A 21,105-nucleotide genomic window follows, 5' to 3' on the forward strand; every position below is an offset into this window, starting at 1 on the left:
TAGGGTTACAAGAAGCTATATTTTTAGAAAAATACTTTCAATAAAAATTACTAGAAAAAGACAACAGACTATACCACAGTTAAGTACTTGTCAAAGTACTGTTCTAGAGAAGTAAATGCTAAATGCTTATTTACTTGTTACAGCCATTATCTTTTCCTCCTGCCAAAAGCTAATTCAGACCAAAAAACCCAAATAACAAAAAACAATTACAACAAAAACCTGAAAAAAAATTTAAACCCGTACATTAAAGGTAGGTTTATGATTACTAATAAAATTGCTAATAAATACTCTGAATATTCAGTTTTATAATTTCCAAGACATTAGCATTGAAATTAAAAGAGATGAAGGCCATTATTCACTTATAGTATTTTAGATTTTATTATGTTTTAGCTATGCAAGTTAAGGAGACAAGGTTTTATGCTTAATATTAGCTTTACTGAAGTTTCTCATGGCTACTACATCTTTACTTACTTAGACCATGGTGTAAAAGGCTGATTTAGACAAAATGATGTCTAAATGCCAGCATTTCAGTGACTATGAACTAGCAATAGTGATTTAAAGATTTCTGTGCTCTTCTAAAGCTTGTGTTTGGAAAATCACTAGCATTTCTTGATTTATTTTTATATTCAAATTCTATGAAACTGCCAGGTTTAGCAGGTTGGACTCTATCATTGTGCATGGATGGATACTGGCCCTGTGCAAAAGGAATCCCTGACAGTCTCCAAATCCCCCAATCTTTGGCTCATTTTTATTAAAATTTTCTCAGCCTTTGTGTTTTACTAGGTTTTGTTATGCAGACAAAACCTATGAAAATATATAAACAATAGATGGGAAAATGTTTTAAAATTATCTAGGAAATTTAGGGAAAAAAAAATCAGACATATTTATATCCAAATAAATTTCCACACGCACCCTTTACCAGGAGTTCTTAGTTTCAAGTGTTTGCATCCCAGTAGCAGAGACAACATAAATTCAAATTGGTTTGGTGATATTGTGGACCAAAAAAAAAAATTTTAAAAGCTGTTTTTTGAAAAAATTAAAAGAAAAAAAATAAACCTAACAAAACAATGCCCCAGCTTTTCAAATACAGTGCAGCAGGAGTTACTACCAATTCTTTTTCTAAATGTCAACAAGTACATTTTAAGTTGGGAAATGAGACAGTTTTTCCCAATCTTTCTGTAAAGGGAAGTACAACCTTACATCCCTAACAGTTAGATCCCAAGGGATCAACACAGACAGACAAGAGCTAATCCATAGAAAGAATCTAATTAAATACCCAAAATATTTCCAAAAAAATCACCTCAAGGCATGGTTGAAGGAAAATAACCCACTCTGAAAGGAGAGGTGGCTCTCTGGCACAAAATATTTTAAGATCTAAGAAACAGGTGAATTTTCATAGCAGAACAATTTCATCAGTAGAGCTCTGCCAGGATTTGAGCTATGGCCTGTACTGTTTTACTTACTCATAAATGACCCAGTAAAGCAGCTAAGTGATATGAAAACCATTCTTCTTGGCACTACTAAAACCAGAGACAAAGACAGACTGTGAAAAACAACAAAAAGATTTGGATTTGGAGCAATAAAAATGGAAAATGAAATTCAGTTGCTGGGTGGCCAGCTACCCCCACAGCAGATCAATCTCCTGACAGCTGCAGCCTCCCCCCAAGCAGTAGGGGATGTGCAATCAGCACAAGTGTGACTGGGCACAGCCTCTCTCAGGAGACATCTCACCACACTGCTGTGTGGATGGAATTCAGACAAGCAACAGGTAGCTCTAAAGGGTATCTGTAGAAATGGTTTATCTTCTCTTTTTGTAAGATAAATGAAAGTCAAACAAAAATCAAATCAATCTCTCAAGAGAAAGCATGAAAAGTACTGGGAAAACATATTTCAGTGTTAGTTACTCAAGTACTACCAGATGTAAAGGAGACTTGGGGTTGACAACTAAAGGTCTTTTCATTCTGCTATATTCAACAAGGAACCTTACACTTGTAAGGTTACCTTACACTTACAAGTGTAACCTTACACTTGTTCTGATTTTGAACACTTAGATTTCATAAAACACAAGTCACTGTGGCAGGGCTAATTCACAGCTTTCCCCCACCTTGTATCTACAGCTGAGACAAATATCATTTAATTAATAATGAAGCAGCACTCTAAAGCACTGACCTGTTACACTATTCTGCTCTTAACAGAAAACAACATTTAGGGTAGAGCTGTAAACCAACATATACAGAAGTACCTCTTGGTGGTGTTTAGTGTCAGGCACATTGTAAAATGATGATTGCAAACAATCTTATTATATGGGCTACAACAAGACAAGAAGCTATATAAGATACAGGCAGCTATTACCAGCCAGTGACCATCACAGGAAAACTATCTAAACATCTAATAATTATTTCAATAAGACTGATGGTTGAAACAGAAACATGGATGGTTCCTTCAGTTAAACAAAATATATGACCACTATCTTTCCAACTACATTAACAGACTATGATGGGAACATCAGGAAAAATGCAGTAAAGCAAGTGGCAGCTTGAAGTGACACAGAACCTCAGGTGAACCACACTAAACTCAGAGAGAAAAGTCCACAGAGACTGACTAGAACACCAGCAAAAGCATGGCATGACTAAAGACAACAGGTAGTTCTGGAGGGATTAACAAGGCAGTTAGCAACTAACAGTAAACCCCATGCAAACTGAATTACACAATGATAAAAAACAGTTGAAGAAATCAGAATTAACCAAAGGGTTGTCTCTCATACCCAGCATACCTCAGCATATCTGAAATCAGATGACATTATCCATGCATCTCTACGGTAATATTAAAAAAAACAAAAAACAAAAAAACCCCCAAAAAAACCCAAAACCACTCCCCAAAACCTCAACAGGCATTAGGAGACCAAACTGGTTCCCAAGATTAAAACCTGAATACAATTGAATGTCTCCTAGCTAAATGAATGAGGCTCTCTAAAGCATTTTCTTGAGTACCACATTACCTAGACAGCAAAATATTGTCAAAAATTCCTGGGATTTATAGATACTTTAATCCTAAGCAATGCAAGATTGGAAACACAAATACAGATGGTATTTTTTATATCACTAGTAATAACATTTTATTTAACCTCAAACTTGTGGAGGGGAAAAAGCAACAACAACAACTAAACCAAAAAAAAAATACCACCATTCACACCAAGACAACTACAAATTTCAGAAATGTCACAGGCAAGAAGTCCTGTCTCTTTTCATAGAGACTGATCATTTTGTGCTAATAAAAAAACTATTGCTTTTGGGATTGCATTCAGTATCTCAAACTTAAGATGACTCAGGCACCTTTCAAACCCAAAACACTTTGTATGGTTCGAGAAAACAGTACAGTCTCATCTTTGTCAAACAGCAAAATAGAGAATTTGGCTTCATCACTTAGGACTGGAAGAAATAAAACAAAATCTGACAAGTTTGCTCTCCAAAATTCAGCGTGAGAATGGAGGGTAAAAGCTACTCTGAAAAAACAAAATAGCAGAAAGGCATGAGCTGTCACAGCATAAGGTACTTAACTCTGAAAAATGAATCATCTAAGTATTAATAACTTACTTTCAGTCTTCCTGAGTAGGGATGGCCTCATGCATCCAACTCAATCATGACATAGGTTGGTAGTGTTCTAATTTTATAATTTTGCTACATATCCTACTAATAGCTATTCATAAAAATAACGTTAAAAACAAAACACATACCAAGTCTAAAACCAACCTGTTTAAAACAATAATTTTCAAAGACACTCTCCATTTATGAAAAAAATAGGAAAAAGTAGCGCAAAGAAATCATAAAGAAAAAAGTATTCAAAATTAGATAAAATATTCACAAAAGGTTGATATACTGTATCTGCCAGAAATACAAATGTTGATTTTAGATTCAGTTTGAATGGCAATAATTGTATGAAATGGGAAGATAATATACAAGAGTACACAACACTTCTGTTTTCAGGAAAACCCAGCCAAAAATATTTTAAGTGCTACCCCTCTGCTTTGTGTGTTAAGTATTAATGACTGTATTTCAATGTATTTCTGTAAAAAAAACCAGACACTACAATGACAAGATATCAGTTGAATAGCAAAAGCAACATGACATTACTCCCTACAGTGGATTTCTTGAGAAGATTAAGACCTTGCAACTGTATTTTACATAATGGAAAAAATCAGGGTCATATTTTAAAGTCTTGGAATATTGTGTGGTTATGGTTTGCTAAAAGGACAAGAGATACTCAGATTCTAATGCACCTAAGACTCACCTTCTTTCAGGGCTTTATCCATATTGTGAGAAATAATCACTCTCCTTGATTGGACTGAATCATGAGAGCTTCCAGACCAATTACTCTGAAATTCAAACAGAACATATATCACAAGAGGAAGAAATAAACCAAAATTTACAGAAGAAATAAAACTGGAATTCAGAAATAGTACTGTATCATTTGGTCTTTATACAAATATCATCACTTCATGAGGTTAAAACAGAGGAATGTCAGTTGTCTATGAGGTAATTATACGTTGTTCATTAAGCACGTATTAACACTTGTGTGTCGTACATTGTACAACTTGCAAAATTATCCTCAGTGAAGTTTTTTTAGTAGAAAAGTGATGCATTCATTTGCAAGACAGTGCACTGAGAAAAGGACATGCACATAACAAAATAACTGGAACTCTTTTATTCAGTATTTTCACAGCAAATAAAACATTTTTACAGCCTACTGTGACAATGGACTTAATTTAGCCTCATAAACTACTTTTAAAACAAAAGAGAAACCTTTGGATCTGCTACAGTAATTTCGGTTCACATTCTTTTGGGTTTGTTTCTTCAAAGACACTTCTGAGCCTCTGCATTTTAAGCTGCTGTCCTATACAAATATTTGTCTTTATTGGAGTATTCACTCCCACAGTGTCCAAACAGGTGGGCGTACGGAGAAATATTTTTCAGTGTATAGACAAAGAGCAGTGACTCATGATGCATTTATATAGAAATGAGTATAATTCAAAACAGAAATAGAAACTGTTCCCACTGTCAATCAGCTTGGAGGTCACTCTCCTTTGAAAGGAGAAAACCCTTCAGAAACATCCCCATCCCTTCAACATTTACCAGAGAATAGGAAAGCATTATAACCAAAGTAAAAAGACTGTTTATTAAAGGTAATATACTGTCATTTCAGCCAATTTTCAGGCTAATACTCTGTTTTTTGGTTTAATGTTTTTTGTCTACTTCAGATACACACATGTAGACTCTAACAAAGTTCATCTAATAGGACCTAGATAAAGGAGTCTATGCACTACTTTTAGCAGCAAAATAAAGCTCTTCAGGCTCACTCACACCTGACACAGCAAAGTGCTCCCATGCCTTGAGTGCCCCCTGCCCACAGCCCATTTTTTCCACCTTTTGGATGAATTCAGCTTCTTCCAGTCACTATTCTGAGACCATGAATACCATGAATGTGGTCTTCCAGCTGATTTCTTCCCTCCTTCACAACACTACCAGTGGCAGGAGCAGCAAGACTGGAGCACATTTGCCTCCATTTGCAGTCCCCCCTCACTATCAAGACTACAGTTATTGAGGTGTAAGAGTAGAGTATTTAGTGAACTACTACAGATTTCCAATCCCCTTTTTGACAACACTGGTAAAAGCTTCAGCCATACCCAGCTAAACATCAGGAGAAAGTATTTTTCCTCTTTGTAAGGACACTTAGCACTATTTATAAGGCTCCAATACATCATCTCTGGTTGCTAATGTTATCACACTTCCTCAACACAAAGCTGTGTTAATGCCAGTCACACAATCACTTCAGGATTTTTCTGCTTTATTTGCAGCAGGAAACTGCATGATTTAAAAAAAAAAAAAAATACAAAAAAATCAAAAAGAGAAGACTCAGAGACATTAAACACTCCAAGGACCTTAGGGGAAGGGATTCAGGAAACCCAATTAAACAAACTCACTCAGGTCTTTCTGCGAAGAAAGAGCTCCTAAACATGAGCCCACAATCCTGACTCAAGCTCCGTGCTCAACACACTCCACCTTCCTTAACACTCATGCCTGCTTGGGTACCCACAAGGCTAATCCTTCTGCTGAACTGAGTCCTACCTGCATGCAGGTCAATGACCTCAAGCTAACTTAGGCATCAACAGTTGCATCACATACATTGCAGGAAGTGTTTTTTACAGCCTAAAGCCTCAGTAAGTGCTCCGATGCAGTGATCACCAAATTACTCCTTTCAAAACTAGTTTAAACACAAGTTTTAAAGAAAAAAGAAAGCAAGCAACCTTCAGAGGTGATCTATAATTGCAAGAAGGTAGGTAGCTTGTTCCACCTCACCACATTATGATCCTATCCATGCAATTCCAAAAAAAAAAAAAGAAACTGATCATCTTATCCTTCAAACTTGAACATTCATTTTAAGAACAATGCAGACTACTGCTGCCTTAGCAAAATGCTGTCTCTCTTGAACACCAAACACCAACTCACATTTCAGACTGCAAAAACACATTCCATTGAGAGCATCCTCTACAGCTGGTACATTTAACTTCAAAAGGCATCATCTAATCATGTAAAAAAAAAAAAAAAAAAAAAGAAGCTGTTCAAGACATGGTAAGAAATAATGGAAAAGGTAAAAATGAATAACATCACTAGCAACAGTAATTCTGCTGCTGCATGAATGTAATCACTGAAGGGCAAAGGAAGATGCACAGTGTACTGGAGTTTTTGAGAACTCTTCCATATGTACATATGTACAGTGTACAGATACTGCATACAACCATGAACTGTGGAAAAGCAAAGAGCAAAAAAAAATCACCTTGGTTTGAAACAAGGTTTCAACTTCACTAATAAACAAATTTTCAAGCACAGATGAGAATCTAACCTTTGAATAAACAGGAATGTTCAAGTGTATAGGAGTGATCATAGAATTGTCTAGGTAGGAAAATACCTCCAAGATCATTGAGTTCAACCATTAACCTATGATACTGGTTGGGTTAGCTCAGGTTTAAAAAAAACCAAAAACTTCAGGGAGACCTTACTGTTGTCTCTAACCACTGAATGACAGTACACAGAGAAAATGGAGCCAGACTCTTCTTGCAGATCCAGGACATTAGGAAACATTGCAACACAGGAAATTCCCATCACAACACAAAACTATTTTAATCATGAGGCTGCTCAAGTATCAGAATGTGATGACAGGCTGTGGGGCCTCCATCTCTAAATCTTCCTCACTCTGAGCAAGTGGGTGAACTAGATGCCCTCCAGATATTCCTGAATTATTTATCATTCTTGATGACCCTTCAGAGAGCTGTTAATTTTATTTCATGATTGATAATGTATCAGATCTTAAGATGTCTTGTCTAAAGGAGCTGATCAAACTTCTTTTTTATTTCCATTTTATGAACTTGCATTTAGCAGAATCAAGACTTAACTCTTGTTAGTTTAGGTTTGCTTTCAAAAAGTACTGTTTCTGTGAAAATAATAATGATGAATTAGTTAAACAAGCAGGCACCCCCAAGTTAGTTGACATATGGCAGCAAACACCTGAAAAACAACAGTAACAACTTGGTAACACAGATAACCAACATCTGCGGTAATAGAAGGATTTCAGAAAATTCACAGTCCAAGCTCCATTCTAACAGCTGAGAGAATGAAAAATGCAGCATATCTCACTGAAAGACTTTCTTCCCACCCCTGACTCAAATCAGATGGAGGGCATATGTAGAAATCAGGCTCCACTAGAAAGCCTAGATTTGAATGTTATCACATTTTTCATCATATCATTCATTCAAAGAAAAATGGTGCTAGGTTTCGTGGAACGGTTGGCATAACCCTGACTGAGCCAAAGACATTTGTAAATGCATTTAACACAGCTAAAGTTCTAGTTTAGATGCTCTTTTATACTGATTAAAACCTGGCATGTTCCTCAAAGTCCTGACTTGCACTATCATAGCCCTCAAGAATATTTGATTTTTAATTGGTGTCAAGACAATTGGGTTCCAGTCTCTAGATTTTATTGGTAAACAATGACAGAAACATAAATAAAACTTAACAAAAGAACTTGAATGGGTAGGGGTGGAGCACATTTTGAAAGTACATGCTGAGAATGAGGTTGCTAACCAACAGGGAGGGCTGCTTCCTGGAACACTTCAAGTTTTCCTCAGTTTTGACTTGGCTTACAGGTGGAAAAAAGGATGTGTGCATTTCCTGTAGACTGATCAACACTCATTGTTTGATATTTTTGAAAATTATTTAGGATGAAGAAAGCAACAGTCTGAATGGGCCAAGAAAAAAAAAAAAGCCTGACATTGAACCCGACATTTTTTCTTAGGTTCAGTCTCCTACAAATACAAAAATTAAGTAAATGTCATTTATTGTTTTAAAGGGTATAAGTAATTTTAGATCAGCTCTGAAGACACCAACAAATATTAAGCATTAAGGAATTAAGAAGGTATTTCAGCAGTAACACTCAACAAACAGCAAAGCATAGGCAGAGAACATGGTAGTACCTTCCACTATCAAGAAATTCATTTGCAATATTTGGCATAAAATGCAATTTTTAGAACACAGCAGCATAAAGCCAGGAACTTGCTACAGGCACACCACATGCAGTCTTACTCTGCCATGGAATTAAGGCCAGAAGCAAAGAAAAATTTACAGTTACTCCTATTGTATGAATTCAATTATATCAAAACTAGAACAGAGATTATGACAGATGCCACAATATAAATGGGCATTGTGGATGAGGCAGTTTAATCACTGATCTAAAAGGCAAACACTGCATCTAATTCAGCACACACAAACCAATCAACTACCAGTTACTTGTTCCTCCCACTGTGCCCTATTAAATTTCCTCTTATCTTTGTAAAACATACATTAACATCAGACTGGACCTTGATAATAGAGAGTCACAGCTCAAACAATATTTCATTGAACTCTCCATAAATTAATATTTAACAGATGTGGATAGATGTGTTCTTATCCACATATTACTTCATATAGATGTTCTTATCCAAACATTATTTCACCTAATGATGCAAAAATAAATTTCTATTCACAAGAGTTAATATTTTTCAATTCATACTTATAGTCCTCTTTAAGATTACAAGGCAAGTATGTATGTGTGACATTCAGCATTAAGGGATACCATAATTACCAATTTAAAAGTCAACATACTTAAAGCATTTCAATCCTATTATCTTAAGCATCATTATCTCAATAATTATTTTATTATATCATCTCATTATTTCTACTAATACAGTAGCTCCTGGAATGTGTAAACTCTGTTTATCAGATGGGGATCTTCCATCTTAATTGCACCACGTTTAAAACTGGTAAAAGTGTAGCAGGGCAGAACTTTCTTCACTTGAGATTTCACAGAACACCAGACAGGTAACAGTAAAAAAATGAAATATTTCTCAGGTATTACTTTCATTCTCATCAGTACAGCCAACAAATAATTGGTAAGTTTGCATTCAAATTGCTGCTCAGCAAGAAATACAGCATTATCCAGTGATAGAATTTTTAATATTGCCATCAAAACAAAGGCTTAAATGAATTTTCAAGGTACAGGCATAGACCCAGTTTACTGAATATTTCCACACTCTCCTCCTCTGTAAAAAGAGACAACAAGAACCTACGGTCTATACTTCAAGGCCAAAGGAGCCATATGGCATGAAAAATAAATTTCTGGCAAGCCTGAAAAACCAGAACAAAATCATGCTTGAGCTGAAGAGTGTCAGCTTAGCAACTAGAGACAAACTCCTGTGAGGTCTATTGCTATACCCTCCCTGCACGACTTTTCACCATACATACATTTTATGGGGTGTTCTGTCTTTTCAAGAGCAACACAAAACATGCCAAATGAGCCAACATCATTCATTTTATTACCATGAACTTGCACTGTTGCAATGTGCATATTTAATAGGGGAAACAGTGGTTTAGAATGCCTGGTCACAAAAAATAACTCCCATAGATTACACAAATCTGTTCCACTCATAACTACATAATTTCTTTATCTTTTTAACCTCCTGAAGTAACAAGCTTTCCCAAGCTTGAACCTTGGGAAATGATACAGTATTCTATGTAACTCTTTCCTTGGGTAAATTCTGCAGCTCTCCTTTGCTGAGAGCAAGAAACCAAGGCTTGGCAACACAAGAGAACATTATGTGATTTTATTTTCAGAATGTTTCTGATACATGCCTACACTATTTTCAATGCCAAAGCATACCTTGAATGCAGAATGCCTTCACTCTTGACCTTATTACAGAGGTTTTATAGCCACCCTTAGAATTTCCCTGCAAGAGACTTGGACAGTAAGATCTCTACAAGCCCACCACCCATCCTTACTGACTTAGCAGAAGAAACTCCCTAGTTATGTCTTCAATCATAAAACACTGTTGGTGTGAGAAGCAGTCCCTACAAAGATAAAAACAGCAAAATATGAGATGTCAATCTAACACAAAGTTGAGAAAATTAAATGGCAAGCACAATAAAATGCAGAGCTGACAACAACACATGATCCAATGAAAAGAATCAGAAAGGACTCCATGACAAGACATCTCTAAATACACATCATGATGAAAAATGCGTGGAAAACTAAGTCTGCTCACTGCTAAGGAGTTATGGGACAAGGAAGTGAGAGACACAGTCTGAAAAACATTTAATTTCCTGAGGTCAGTCTCCTGTAATAATAAAGTTATCACTTCAAAGTTAGACCTGCAGGTGTAATCAACAAACGCAGTCCTAACAAAGTTCCAATTCTGAAAAAGCTTATAAATCCCATATTATAACAGATGTTCCACAGATCCCTAAAAATAAACTATACCAGAAATGTCCAAATCACAGGCCTATGCTGAACTATAACAGAGCACTTGCAACTCATGCAACATTCCCTTAACATTTTTAAATAGTCATGGAATTGGTAGAAATCGTTAAAATATATTTTCATTATTTTAATTTCAGGATTTCCCTAGCAGTGAACTCAACCAGATCATCAAAAGCTCACTGTTGACCTGCCTGTGAGACAGAACTAAGAACAAAAGTATGAGACTCTTGAGTTCTTAGTGCATTAAAAACACACTAAACATATCTGCTCCTTTCAATCCAGAAACAAGCCATCAATTAAAAGACTGGCAGTAGACTAGAATATCTGCTTGCAAGCCTGAGACAGTTTAAAACATGACAAAAGTGCCACAATCAGAGACTGCTATTGCTTTTACAAAAATCCTGCAATATCAGAGCTCTAAATATCCCCTGTGCTGTCAGAGAATGGAACAAACCTTAGAATATACTTGGCTTTAGGTTTAGAAAAGCACATAAATACTTTTGAAGTCTTACGAAGGCATAAAGATCAAAATTGGAAGGAGTTAGGAAGCTTATTCTCTTCCTCACAGTTCCTCCAAACTACTTATTACCTCAAGAACTCTTCTGCATCTCACTTGAAATTTGTGCCCACAGATGGCAAACCTTCCACTTCCCACAGCTGCTGGGGCTCCTGCAAGCTTACCTTCACAAGCTTCATCTCAGGGCAAAAGTCCAACAATGAAGGAAAACAAAGCTCTGTGTCCTTTCTCTCTGCTTCCCTTATGTTCTTTGCAAAGGGCAGAGCACTCAGCTTGGATACCATGACAGAAACTCAACCCCAGTTAAGTTGCCATCCCATTTGAAACATTGGGACCATTTCCATTTCACTACACATCCTCCTACGGCTTGGATAAAAAGCAGTACTATATTCCAGGAGCCAGATATTTCAACAACAACCTGATCCAATGACAAAAAGCTTTATACATGTCCTCTCTCCACTAATGGTAAATTCACAAAAATACACATTCAAGGATGGAACAAGCCTTTAGGAATATAAAACATGATCACATAGTGTGATCTGGCTTCAGGGCCAGACAGCAAGAGTAAACCAACACTAAAAATTGAGAGCTATTAAACTGTAGTAAACAATAGTGACCAAATAGGTCAGGAGATTAGTTTTAAAGAAATACTAAAAATAATTGACAACTGTTAATTGTAAGAAACTAAAGATAGGACATTAAAATCCATGTATCCTTTTCATGGGGGGAAAAAAACCCACATTATTATCCTTCTGTTAGTGCTGCAGACAGATTAGGTAGATCCTTCTCTACACAGAATATCATTCACTTAATCTGAATTTAAAATGCAGCACTTAAATCTAATAAACTAATCATTGTTTTTTGCATTATTTAAATTAAGTTGATAACCCAATTCTCTGTTACTCAGAGTTTTTGCTTTGAATCAGAGTCAAAACATTATGCTGAAAAGAAAACCCCATCTCTGCCAGGTTTTTTTGGCAGAGAAACAACTAACAAACGTGGGAAAAAGTGTTTTCCTTCCCCTTCCCACTAGCTTGGTTAACATGGCTCTTCACATGAGTCAAAGCCATCTTCTTCTACAACCACACAATGGCCAACTCGAATTTTAAAGGGTTACATATATCCTAACCCAGGGCTATCTTTGCTATGAGCAAGTCCACTGGTACTGGAGAAATGAAAATCCCCTTTAAAACAGACATTCTCACAAAAGTACAATTGGGTCATCATGCCTTTTTGCTGTCCTGCATTTTGCTGTTCTCCTCCATCACAAATAATCTTGTCCTAAAACAGCTCCTGAGACATGCTGAAAAACACCTGACAGTAATGTACAATTTCAAGGACTCATTCAATTCCTATTATTTCAGTATCAATAGAAACTATTCATCAATATTAACAGCACCTGCAAATACTTGAAGTAATAACTAATATAAGACATTATGAGTTGCCTGTACACCTCTCTTCCAAAGAAACACAGATCTTTATGTGGAAGCCAGGAGACTTCCCATATAGTTTTTGTGATAAGAGCAGTCACCTACAGGAAAACAACATTGAAAGCACCATTTATCACGAGGACATAAATCACACAGCTTGCTTTGCAATTCCCAGCAGATTTCAAATGTTCTTGCTGAGATACCTGACTCTAGGAGGAAGTCTTCATCTTTCAAGTCCCAAAGGAGTCACACAAAGAAGAGACATCTTTTTACATTTGAGAAGATGGCTTCTCTAGTTGTAAGTCCAAGCAAAATGAAAAAAAGATATGCACCTTGCTCTTCTGAAATCCAAACCTGCAACACTGCACTTCCTCACTCATATTCTATTTGCATGAACACGTCCATGAAAATCAACAGCACTGAACTCTCACATGCTAAGTGGTTGCTGAATTGAGAACATTTAAAAAACTCCCTTTATTCAGCACAGCATGAGGGACTCCATCCAACTTCCCTTTGAAGTTGGTCAAGAGTACTCCCACTAACTTTCCAAGAGCTGAGTTTGACTACCACTAGAGCAAACACTTATTCCTGAATACTTACTGTTTCCTCATATGTTAACCCCAATGTGAAAAATCATGCCAAGAATGAAAAGTGAATTGTCTAAATTTTGTACATAAAACACATAAAGAGTGAGATGCCAGTCATAATAAGGTTTTTACCTTACATTTTTCCGCTAATTATTAGGCCAACAGGTAGCTCTTCCTTATTCTTGAGTAAAAGAAAAACAAGACTGAAAAAATTACAGCTTTACTGTCATCCTACTACTGGCTCCCAGAAAAGACAAAAGGATCAATGTTCTAAGAAAAACATGAAAGTAGCATTTGAATGATAAAAAAGCAGTGTAAATGCATAAGCATGCAGAATGAAAAGACTAAAGCAGGAAATTTTAGTGAATGGCCTACACTTCTATATGCTGCCTATCTAGACAATTTTATTATCTTCACTTACATGTTGCTGAAGCCCCACCTAGAAAGTCTGCTACACATTACAAAATCATGTTCAGAAGAATTCTTCATAAAGCTCTGCAGTCCTGAAGCCATTTTATACCAGAAAGAAATCAACAAAACTATAAATTGAAGGCACGAGAAACCCAATTAAGATGCCTAGAATTACATCTTCTAAATAGAAAGGGTAAAATACCTTGCTCCTTTTTTGGACATCCCTTTCATGTAAGAAAACTTTTGGGAACAGTGCAAAGAGAGAGGAAAGAAAAATTTTAATGGAGTCAGGGAGAGGGTAATGAAACAATCCTGGGAAAGGGGTTTAGCAGGTACTGCTGCCTTCACTACCAGTGAATTTTAAATACCAAATTTCAATTCCCTTCTGAAACAACAAACACATACCACAGAGCTACCATAAATGCAGACACTGCAAATTAGACCACACAACACAACAGAAGGTGTGCACTATTTATATATACAAATCCAATGGATGGACACAACAGGAGAACATCTTCAAGATAAATGTACAGTAACACACCACAAAAAGTACAGATGGTACAGTAACAGAAGTGACTATTTGTCTTTGAATAGTTCTAGTTTCACTACTGTTCAGGAGGCTCACATTTTTCACAAAGGAGAAGACAAAGAAAGCAATAATCTTTTTCTTCAAACCTTGGCTTCACAAATTAAATTGATTTTTATGGTTCAGCTGCTTCACAAATCTGAAAGTTGCTCCTCATTGTGGCAGCAGAGAGATTTTGATTGCTAAGTTTACATCTAGATCTTTTTGGTAATGTGTAAAAGTAAGTTAACTCACCCAGATGTTCAGGCAAGTACACAAGTACATAAATGCCACTGGAGCTATGGTATTAACACTGAAACATTTATTCTCATAAATCTGAAAGCAATAGGAATTGCTCTTTTGATGATCAATTGATCTATTTACATATTTTTTTCTTTTTGTTGTAACAGCTGTATGGCTAAAAACAAAAGCATATAGTCCTTTACTAGAAGGTGCCTATGCACCTAAGACACATTTTTTACCTAGCACTCCTATGACAAAAACCAGCTGCACAATCCCTAGCTGTACCTACCCCTTTTGCTTATCACTGTGTGCATTACATCTTCTTACTTCCCACCTTAATGCTCATACACATAATTTATTCTTCAAAAAGCTGAGTATGATGTTGAGTGCTCAAAAGAAAGAGGATGTTTAAAAGAATTCTACCAGTAAGACAGAACAACTATCACACAGAGCCACACATGGATCCTGAATGCACCTTTGCAAGTTGTATTATTCACTGAATTCAACAACCCCTGGCCAAATGATCCCTACTGACAATACTCTGCCAGCTTCCACTAAATGCAGACCAGGAAAAGCATGTTGCTCCCAAACACAGGCTCCTTCTCTCCCTGGGCGAAAGAATGAAGGAATAAAACCTTACTACAAGTTGTTAGCAATTCGATTGGACAGAAAGCCCACTGTACCGGCAAGGGATCTGTGACAGGTTCTGTGCCCCGCCAGCACGCTCTGCGTTCTGCGAACTCGGCTGATGGACTGCAGCCCCAGGAACACGAGACAGCGTTACTTACTGCTACAAACTGGGTTACCGGAGCAGCCGGGCTGCACACCCAGGTGACACAATTCCCTTCCTTTCCAGCGCGCTCTCAGGTATCCTGGCACTACTGGATGCAAACAGCTCTTACACAGTACAGTCTATTTACCGCTGCAGCAGTTACGTGCTAACACACCTACACCTTACCGTGAGGGGCCAAGGGCTCCTGGCTGGAGTCGCCAGCTGTGACATTAAACACCGCATCCCTGTGACCTATGGCAAAGCAGGAGTGTGAGCAGACTCTCAATTTTCAGCAGTAGCTTTTCAGGCTCATCTAGGATCAGCTCCCAAGCACTGGATGATGGGGAACAGGATTGTGAATGGGAAGAAAGTTTCCAAGTGCCTCACGCTATCAGTCCCATTCAAAAGAACCCGAAAAATACTAAGCTGTAAGGTAAAAACAGCTCGTGAACTAGTACATTTTGGAATACGTACAGAAAACGAAATTGTTTCCCTTTTGCACAGAGCTCTGCAAGAGCTGGAGTACAAAATGGCACTATGATAACACTATCTGAAACTGTCCAACTTCAAAGAATACATTATAGCAACACTAAGCTGCCTCTTCAACCAAAGTCTCTCTCCTTCACAGTGACATTTCAATGGAAAGAGCAGAAAAGGACTTGAGATGCAGCCACAGCGGAGTGAACACAGCAAACCACCGAGCGAGCATTCCCGCAATTCGGAGGTGTCTCTCGGAGCTAAGTGCTGATTTTTCCGGTGCGCCTGCTATCCCCCAGCACAACTTTTGCCATTTAAAGCCCCGCCGAGCGGCAGAGTGCGGACAGGCTCCTGCGGCCGCGGTAGGACAGCAGCACACCGGGTTCGGGCGGCGCGGCGCTCCACGGCGGAGCGAGGGCCGCGCCACCTCCGCCCGCCGCCGGGCAGGGAGGCACCGCCCGCTCCGCTCCCCGCCCGCTACTCACCCCCGCGACCGGCCGGGCCGGAGCCACGGCGGCGAAGTCCGGCGGCGGCAGGCGGCGGCGGCCGCGGCACATCAGGACGATCAGGGCGCCGAGCGCGGCGGCAGCGGCGGCGCAGCCCGCGTAGAGGGCGAGGCGGAGCAGCAGCAGCGCCAGGCACGGCGGCCCGCCGCCCCCTGCCTCGGCCCGTTCCTGCCCCAGGTGGACGACGGACACGGCCAGAAGCCCCAGTCCCGCCGCCAGCACGAAGCGGGATGAGCCGGGATCCTCGTCCTCCTCGTCTTCCGCCGCCTCCTCCTCGCCGCCGCCGACCACAGCGGCGGCCGCCGGGGCGCTGCGGCGGCGCGCCTCGCCGCCGGGGCCGTGCGAGCCCAGCGGGCCGGGGGCGGAGGCCCCCGCCGGCTCGGGCTGCCCGGCCGTGCTGCTAGCGCTGTCGGCACCGGGGAACATGCTGCTCCTGGCGCCGCTGGCAGCAAGCGCATCTCCCGCCGCGACAGCCCCCTGCGAAGGTCGCCGCTCTCGGGCCCCCCCCTCTCCGCCGCCGCCGTCGCCTCCTCCGCCTCCCGCCGCCACTGGCACCGCTGCGGCCGCCGGGGGAGCCGGAGCTCATGCCCAGCGGCAGGAGGGTGCGCGGCGGCCGGGCCGCTTCCTGGCGGCAGCGCTGCCCCGCGCCGGGCGGCGGGAGCCGAGCGCCGTGGCAGCAGCCGGGGAGGCCCCGCCGCGCCGCTCGGTGTCCGGCCGGGGAGGAGGCGGGGGCGGGGGCGGTGCCTGCGGGCGGGCGGGCCCGGGACATGTGCGCCCTCCGCACCGCCCCGCAGCTGGGCCCGGCCCGGCGGGGCCGCCTTGTACCGTACCGCCTTGTGTGCCGCGGGCTCCGCCGCGGCGGGGCTGGGGGCGGCCCGCGCACAGGCCAGGAAGCCGGTACGCTCGGACGGAGCGAGGGGAGTCCCCGCCGGCTGCAGCGCGGAGCTCGGTTCCGCGGAACGCCGCTCCGCCGAGGGGGCTGCAGCACGGAGGGTGGTGGCTAGGCAGAGGGACCCGGCATGATGAGACCGGGTCGTCGAGGCCCTGGCCAGTGTTCGTGACAAAAGCGTGGGGCATCTCAGAGATCCGGACACCCTCTTCAGTGTGGGCGGTATGCACCCCTCTGCCTGCTCCCCCCGGTCAGCCAAAGGAAGCCGTAAATAGCTACTTCAGAAATAAAAAGTTGATAGAACAGTGATGAAAATTGTACAACAGTAATTCTAAAAACGCACAGCCTCACCACCCCAACAGAAGCCTTCTAGCCCTTCTGTCACTATCCTCCCTCCGTTGTATATTTTATATCTGTTTGTGGTAGATCTGAGGACAAATTCCTGGAAGGGCACAAGGCTTGCCATACTTCAGCTGTGCTTGGGACACATGTTCATCTTTTGTCATAGGTGCAGCACAGCTACAGCTCCACCAAATTTGTGAGTTCATAGCAGCTACTGAGCACAGCTAGACTGGGAGGCCTTGATCTCTTCAGAGTGTTGTCTGCAGAAATCAGTTTCATTACCCAGTGTGCAACAATCCAATAATTACATACTCAAGAGAGACATTGACTACTTATGTCAGAGTTGTGCAAGCCTATGTTCTCAGTGGTATTCCACAAATCAAGCACATCGAAAAGGAAAACTTTTTACTATTTATACATTTTAGCAAACAAAATAATTAGTGTTCACTGTCTACAAGTTCCATAGTTCTCTTATTAATTAGTATTTTATCCTCTACTGGTTAATGATTCTCTCATTTCCCACGCTAATCAGTCTGTATACTCAGCCTTCTTTTGATTTGGTGGATTTCTTGCTTTGGTGGTCCTTGAGTCAGTGGTTGCGATCTCCCTCTGCTGGAATTACCTTTTATCGAGTTGGAACTGATTTCAGCACAATTTCAGCCTAGCTGGGTTTATTGGTTTCCTCCTTTTCTTGGGAGTTCTGCCAAATGTCCTTGTGTCCCATAAATTCTTCATTCTTTGTGTCCACTCTCAGTGGTATATTCTTTTCCCCAAGCTTTGTTAGCGTCCCCCTAGCTCTGAGATCACTGAAGCATGTCAAGCCCTAAACATTAACAATGCAATTCCACCAGCAGGTAATTTGTTTTTCTAACACATGGACATCACTTAGAGCTTTCTTTTTAGCTGCCGTCTGTTTCAAGGATTACATCTCCCTCCTTCTTGATTAGTCTTGAAAGTATACAATGATCAAACATAAAAGCATCCTTTCTTAAGAGAATTTTTATATATTCCACGTTTTGCCACAAGAGCAGGAGTAAACGGCAATGCTTTCTTTACAGAAGCCACACTATGTAAAAGCAGATTTACAAGCATTTACTCATGGGCTTCATTTTAAGAACAGATACCTGTAAAATCTTTAGAAGTGTTTAGAGATAGAAATGTACTGGTAAGCAGCTGGTAAGATTGCCAGTGCTCTCAGTTAAGGTGTAAAAAAAAAAAAAAAAAAAAAAAAACCAGTATTGTTGCAGAGATAGGAGTAGTGATTTATTTATTCATGCTCTCTAAAAAAGTTACTTCCATCAAATGAACTTTACTAACCAGATGAAGAAAACAAACAAATACCAATACTCTGATCTTGTAAATCTTCCATTTCCTTATAACTTCTTGGGTGCAATAGAGCAGCATATATAAAACCAGACACCAAATTTCCCTGAGCTTTTGCTAAGCTAAGCAAGCCAGGACACTGAGCATGAATAGTGCAAGTGTCCAAAAGTCTGTTATAGCCCTGGAACAACACTTGTAATAAGGAATTGTTGGTGCAGAACTGTCATGGAAATAGGCACAGAACAGCATGGAGCTAGTCAGGATTCTGAGTTACAACAAATGTTTTACTTTATCACATTATTTTCTAAGCTGTTTCTAACCTAACTCACAGTGTCTGGTGGTCTGGTGTCCATATACACCTGCCTGAGGTATTAGAGGTTTGCATAACAACATATTTCCTCTCAAAATCACAAAAGTGCTTATGAAGTGATTTTAGGTCCCCTGTTGGTCACTTATCAAAGGAGACATGACCCTTAATCTAATACAAAGTCCTTACAGTAACTTAGTCCTTAGTAAGATAAAATATATAATTGTCCTTAGTAAGATAAAATATATAATTCTATTACAGTTTGTTCTATTTAGTGGATATTAAATTGCACAAAATCCTTTAAAATGTTAATTCAGACCATTCACAGAGTATCCAAAATTGATTATATAAGTAAGATGTCTAATGTGACTAAAGGTAAAAATCATCATATTGTAATAGTGAAAATACTATTGCAATGGCAGTCCCATGTGAATTACTATGTGGTAAAACATCCTGATGATTCACTGAACAGCTTTGGGACCAGGGTTTTTTCAATACATAAAACTCTTAAAACCAGCAGAGATTCTTGCAGAATCTTGAAAGCTTTTGGATAAAGCCCAGCATGCCAGAAGGTTTCTTATAAAGTTATTTCATTCTCATCAGGTAGAAAATAGAAAGCAAATATCCATCTCCCAGCACACACTTTACTCATCAAATGTTTCAGAATATACAGGACTTTGGACTGAGTTCAAGATCTACTCTGGGATCTTTATTAAGATCTACACAAGAAACCAGACAGAGACCTTCTACTGCAAATGCATTTAGGAAACTGCCTGGGCCTCTGTCAAAACTACTTAAGGGAATTGAATTTTTATATTAACCTGAAGCAGAGAATGTAATGTTGTTAGTCCTGTGTAAACAGAGAGTATTTTCTTACAGTATTAATTCTCAGAAGTGGAGAGGAAGATAAAAAAACAACAAACCTACCTGCAATAACAATTTAGTCCTGCAGTGCTTATGCACAAAACCACTTCTTGTCTGAAAGAGTAATCCCACCTATTTTAGCTGGTATTTACACATCATACTCTGAATTAGATATGTTTAAATCAACTCAAGTGTGTTGAGATACAAGAAGATTTGATTATTTTTCTTTTAGCCCTTAGTAAGTTTCTATGACTTTTCAACCTGAGGTACAATTCCTAATACTTTAGATGACATCTTAGTGCCACTGAAGTTAATACCAACTTTCAAGTTTACCTAGGTGTTATTTGAACTTCCCCTTTTGTACTTTAAAAGCTACTTTTCTGTACAAAACAAAACAACTTTGATGAGGTGAATTTTCTGAACTGGGGGTTACTATAGGCTCTTTCTGTAACTATGTACTCGGTCATGGAACTAATTTATGAGAAAAGAGATTAAAATTCTTGGACCTTGTCCAGGGATTACAGCAAATATCTTTCCTACAGAGATAGGACAATTACTTGTTTTAAAAGATAAATTATGTTTTATTTGGGGAAGGATTCAGCATCTTCACTATTTTCCTTTGAGCTAGAAGTATTTATCCTTGTAACATACCATAAAAATAACCTAACTGATTTGAGCCATTTTGTGGCTGCCTTTAGTGACAATTGTTCAACTTGCACCTTCAAAATACTGCAAACTTTACAATTCAATGAATTTGCACCTTCAAGTGTTTAGGCAACATTAAAATGAATACTTTCCCTGTAGGCTTTTTCACATTTGATTTCTGTTTTGTCAGCCTTTCCAGCTCAGATCCCATGGCTATAAAAGGACTAAAACAAGTTACCACTTCTCAATAAAAACAAAACCAAAAAAATTTAGGCCAAAAAAATAAGTCTGTGTAGTACATAGATAGTTTCTATTTTTAGCATACTTACAACTTTGAATTAATTACATGCTTTTTATAACTGCTGTGATGCTGCATTGCAGTTGG

General features: G+C 39.5%; 2 protein-coding genes across 2 annotated transcripts in view; one reads left to right on the plus strand and one right to left on the minus strand.

Annotated features, from left to right (window-relative positions):
* Positions 1–17,076, minus strand: part of SNX25 (sorting nexin 25) — a 79,885-nt gene extending 62,809 nt beyond the window's left edge. The window contains exons 1-2 of the mRNA XM_079306755.1: positions 16,330–17,076; positions 4,288–4,372 (exon numbers count right to left, since the gene is read on the minus strand). Coding sequence (XP_079162881.1) covers positions 4,288–4,372; positions 16,330–16,776 — 532 coding nt within the window. The 5' untranslated portion in view covers positions 16,777–17,076. The remainder of the gene's footprint in view (positions 1–4,287; positions 4,373–16,329) is intronic.
* Positions 17,077–17,446: 370 nt separating this feature from the next.
* CFAP97 (cilia and flagella associated protein 97) overlaps positions 17,447–21,105 on the plus strand; it is a gene marked incomplete at its 5' end in the record, with an annotated part of 35,000 nt that continues 31,341 nt past the window's right edge. Inside the window, one exon of the mRNA XM_079305660.1 lies at positions 17,447–17,461. The remainder of the gene's footprint in view (positions 17,462–21,105) is intronic.

The sequence above is a fragment of the Erithacus rubecula genome (assembly GCF_903797595.1).
Source record: "Erithacus rubecula genome assembly, chromosome: 5".
NCBI lineage: Eukaryota > Metazoa > Chordata > Aves > Passeriformes > Muscicapidae > Erithacus > Erithacus rubecula.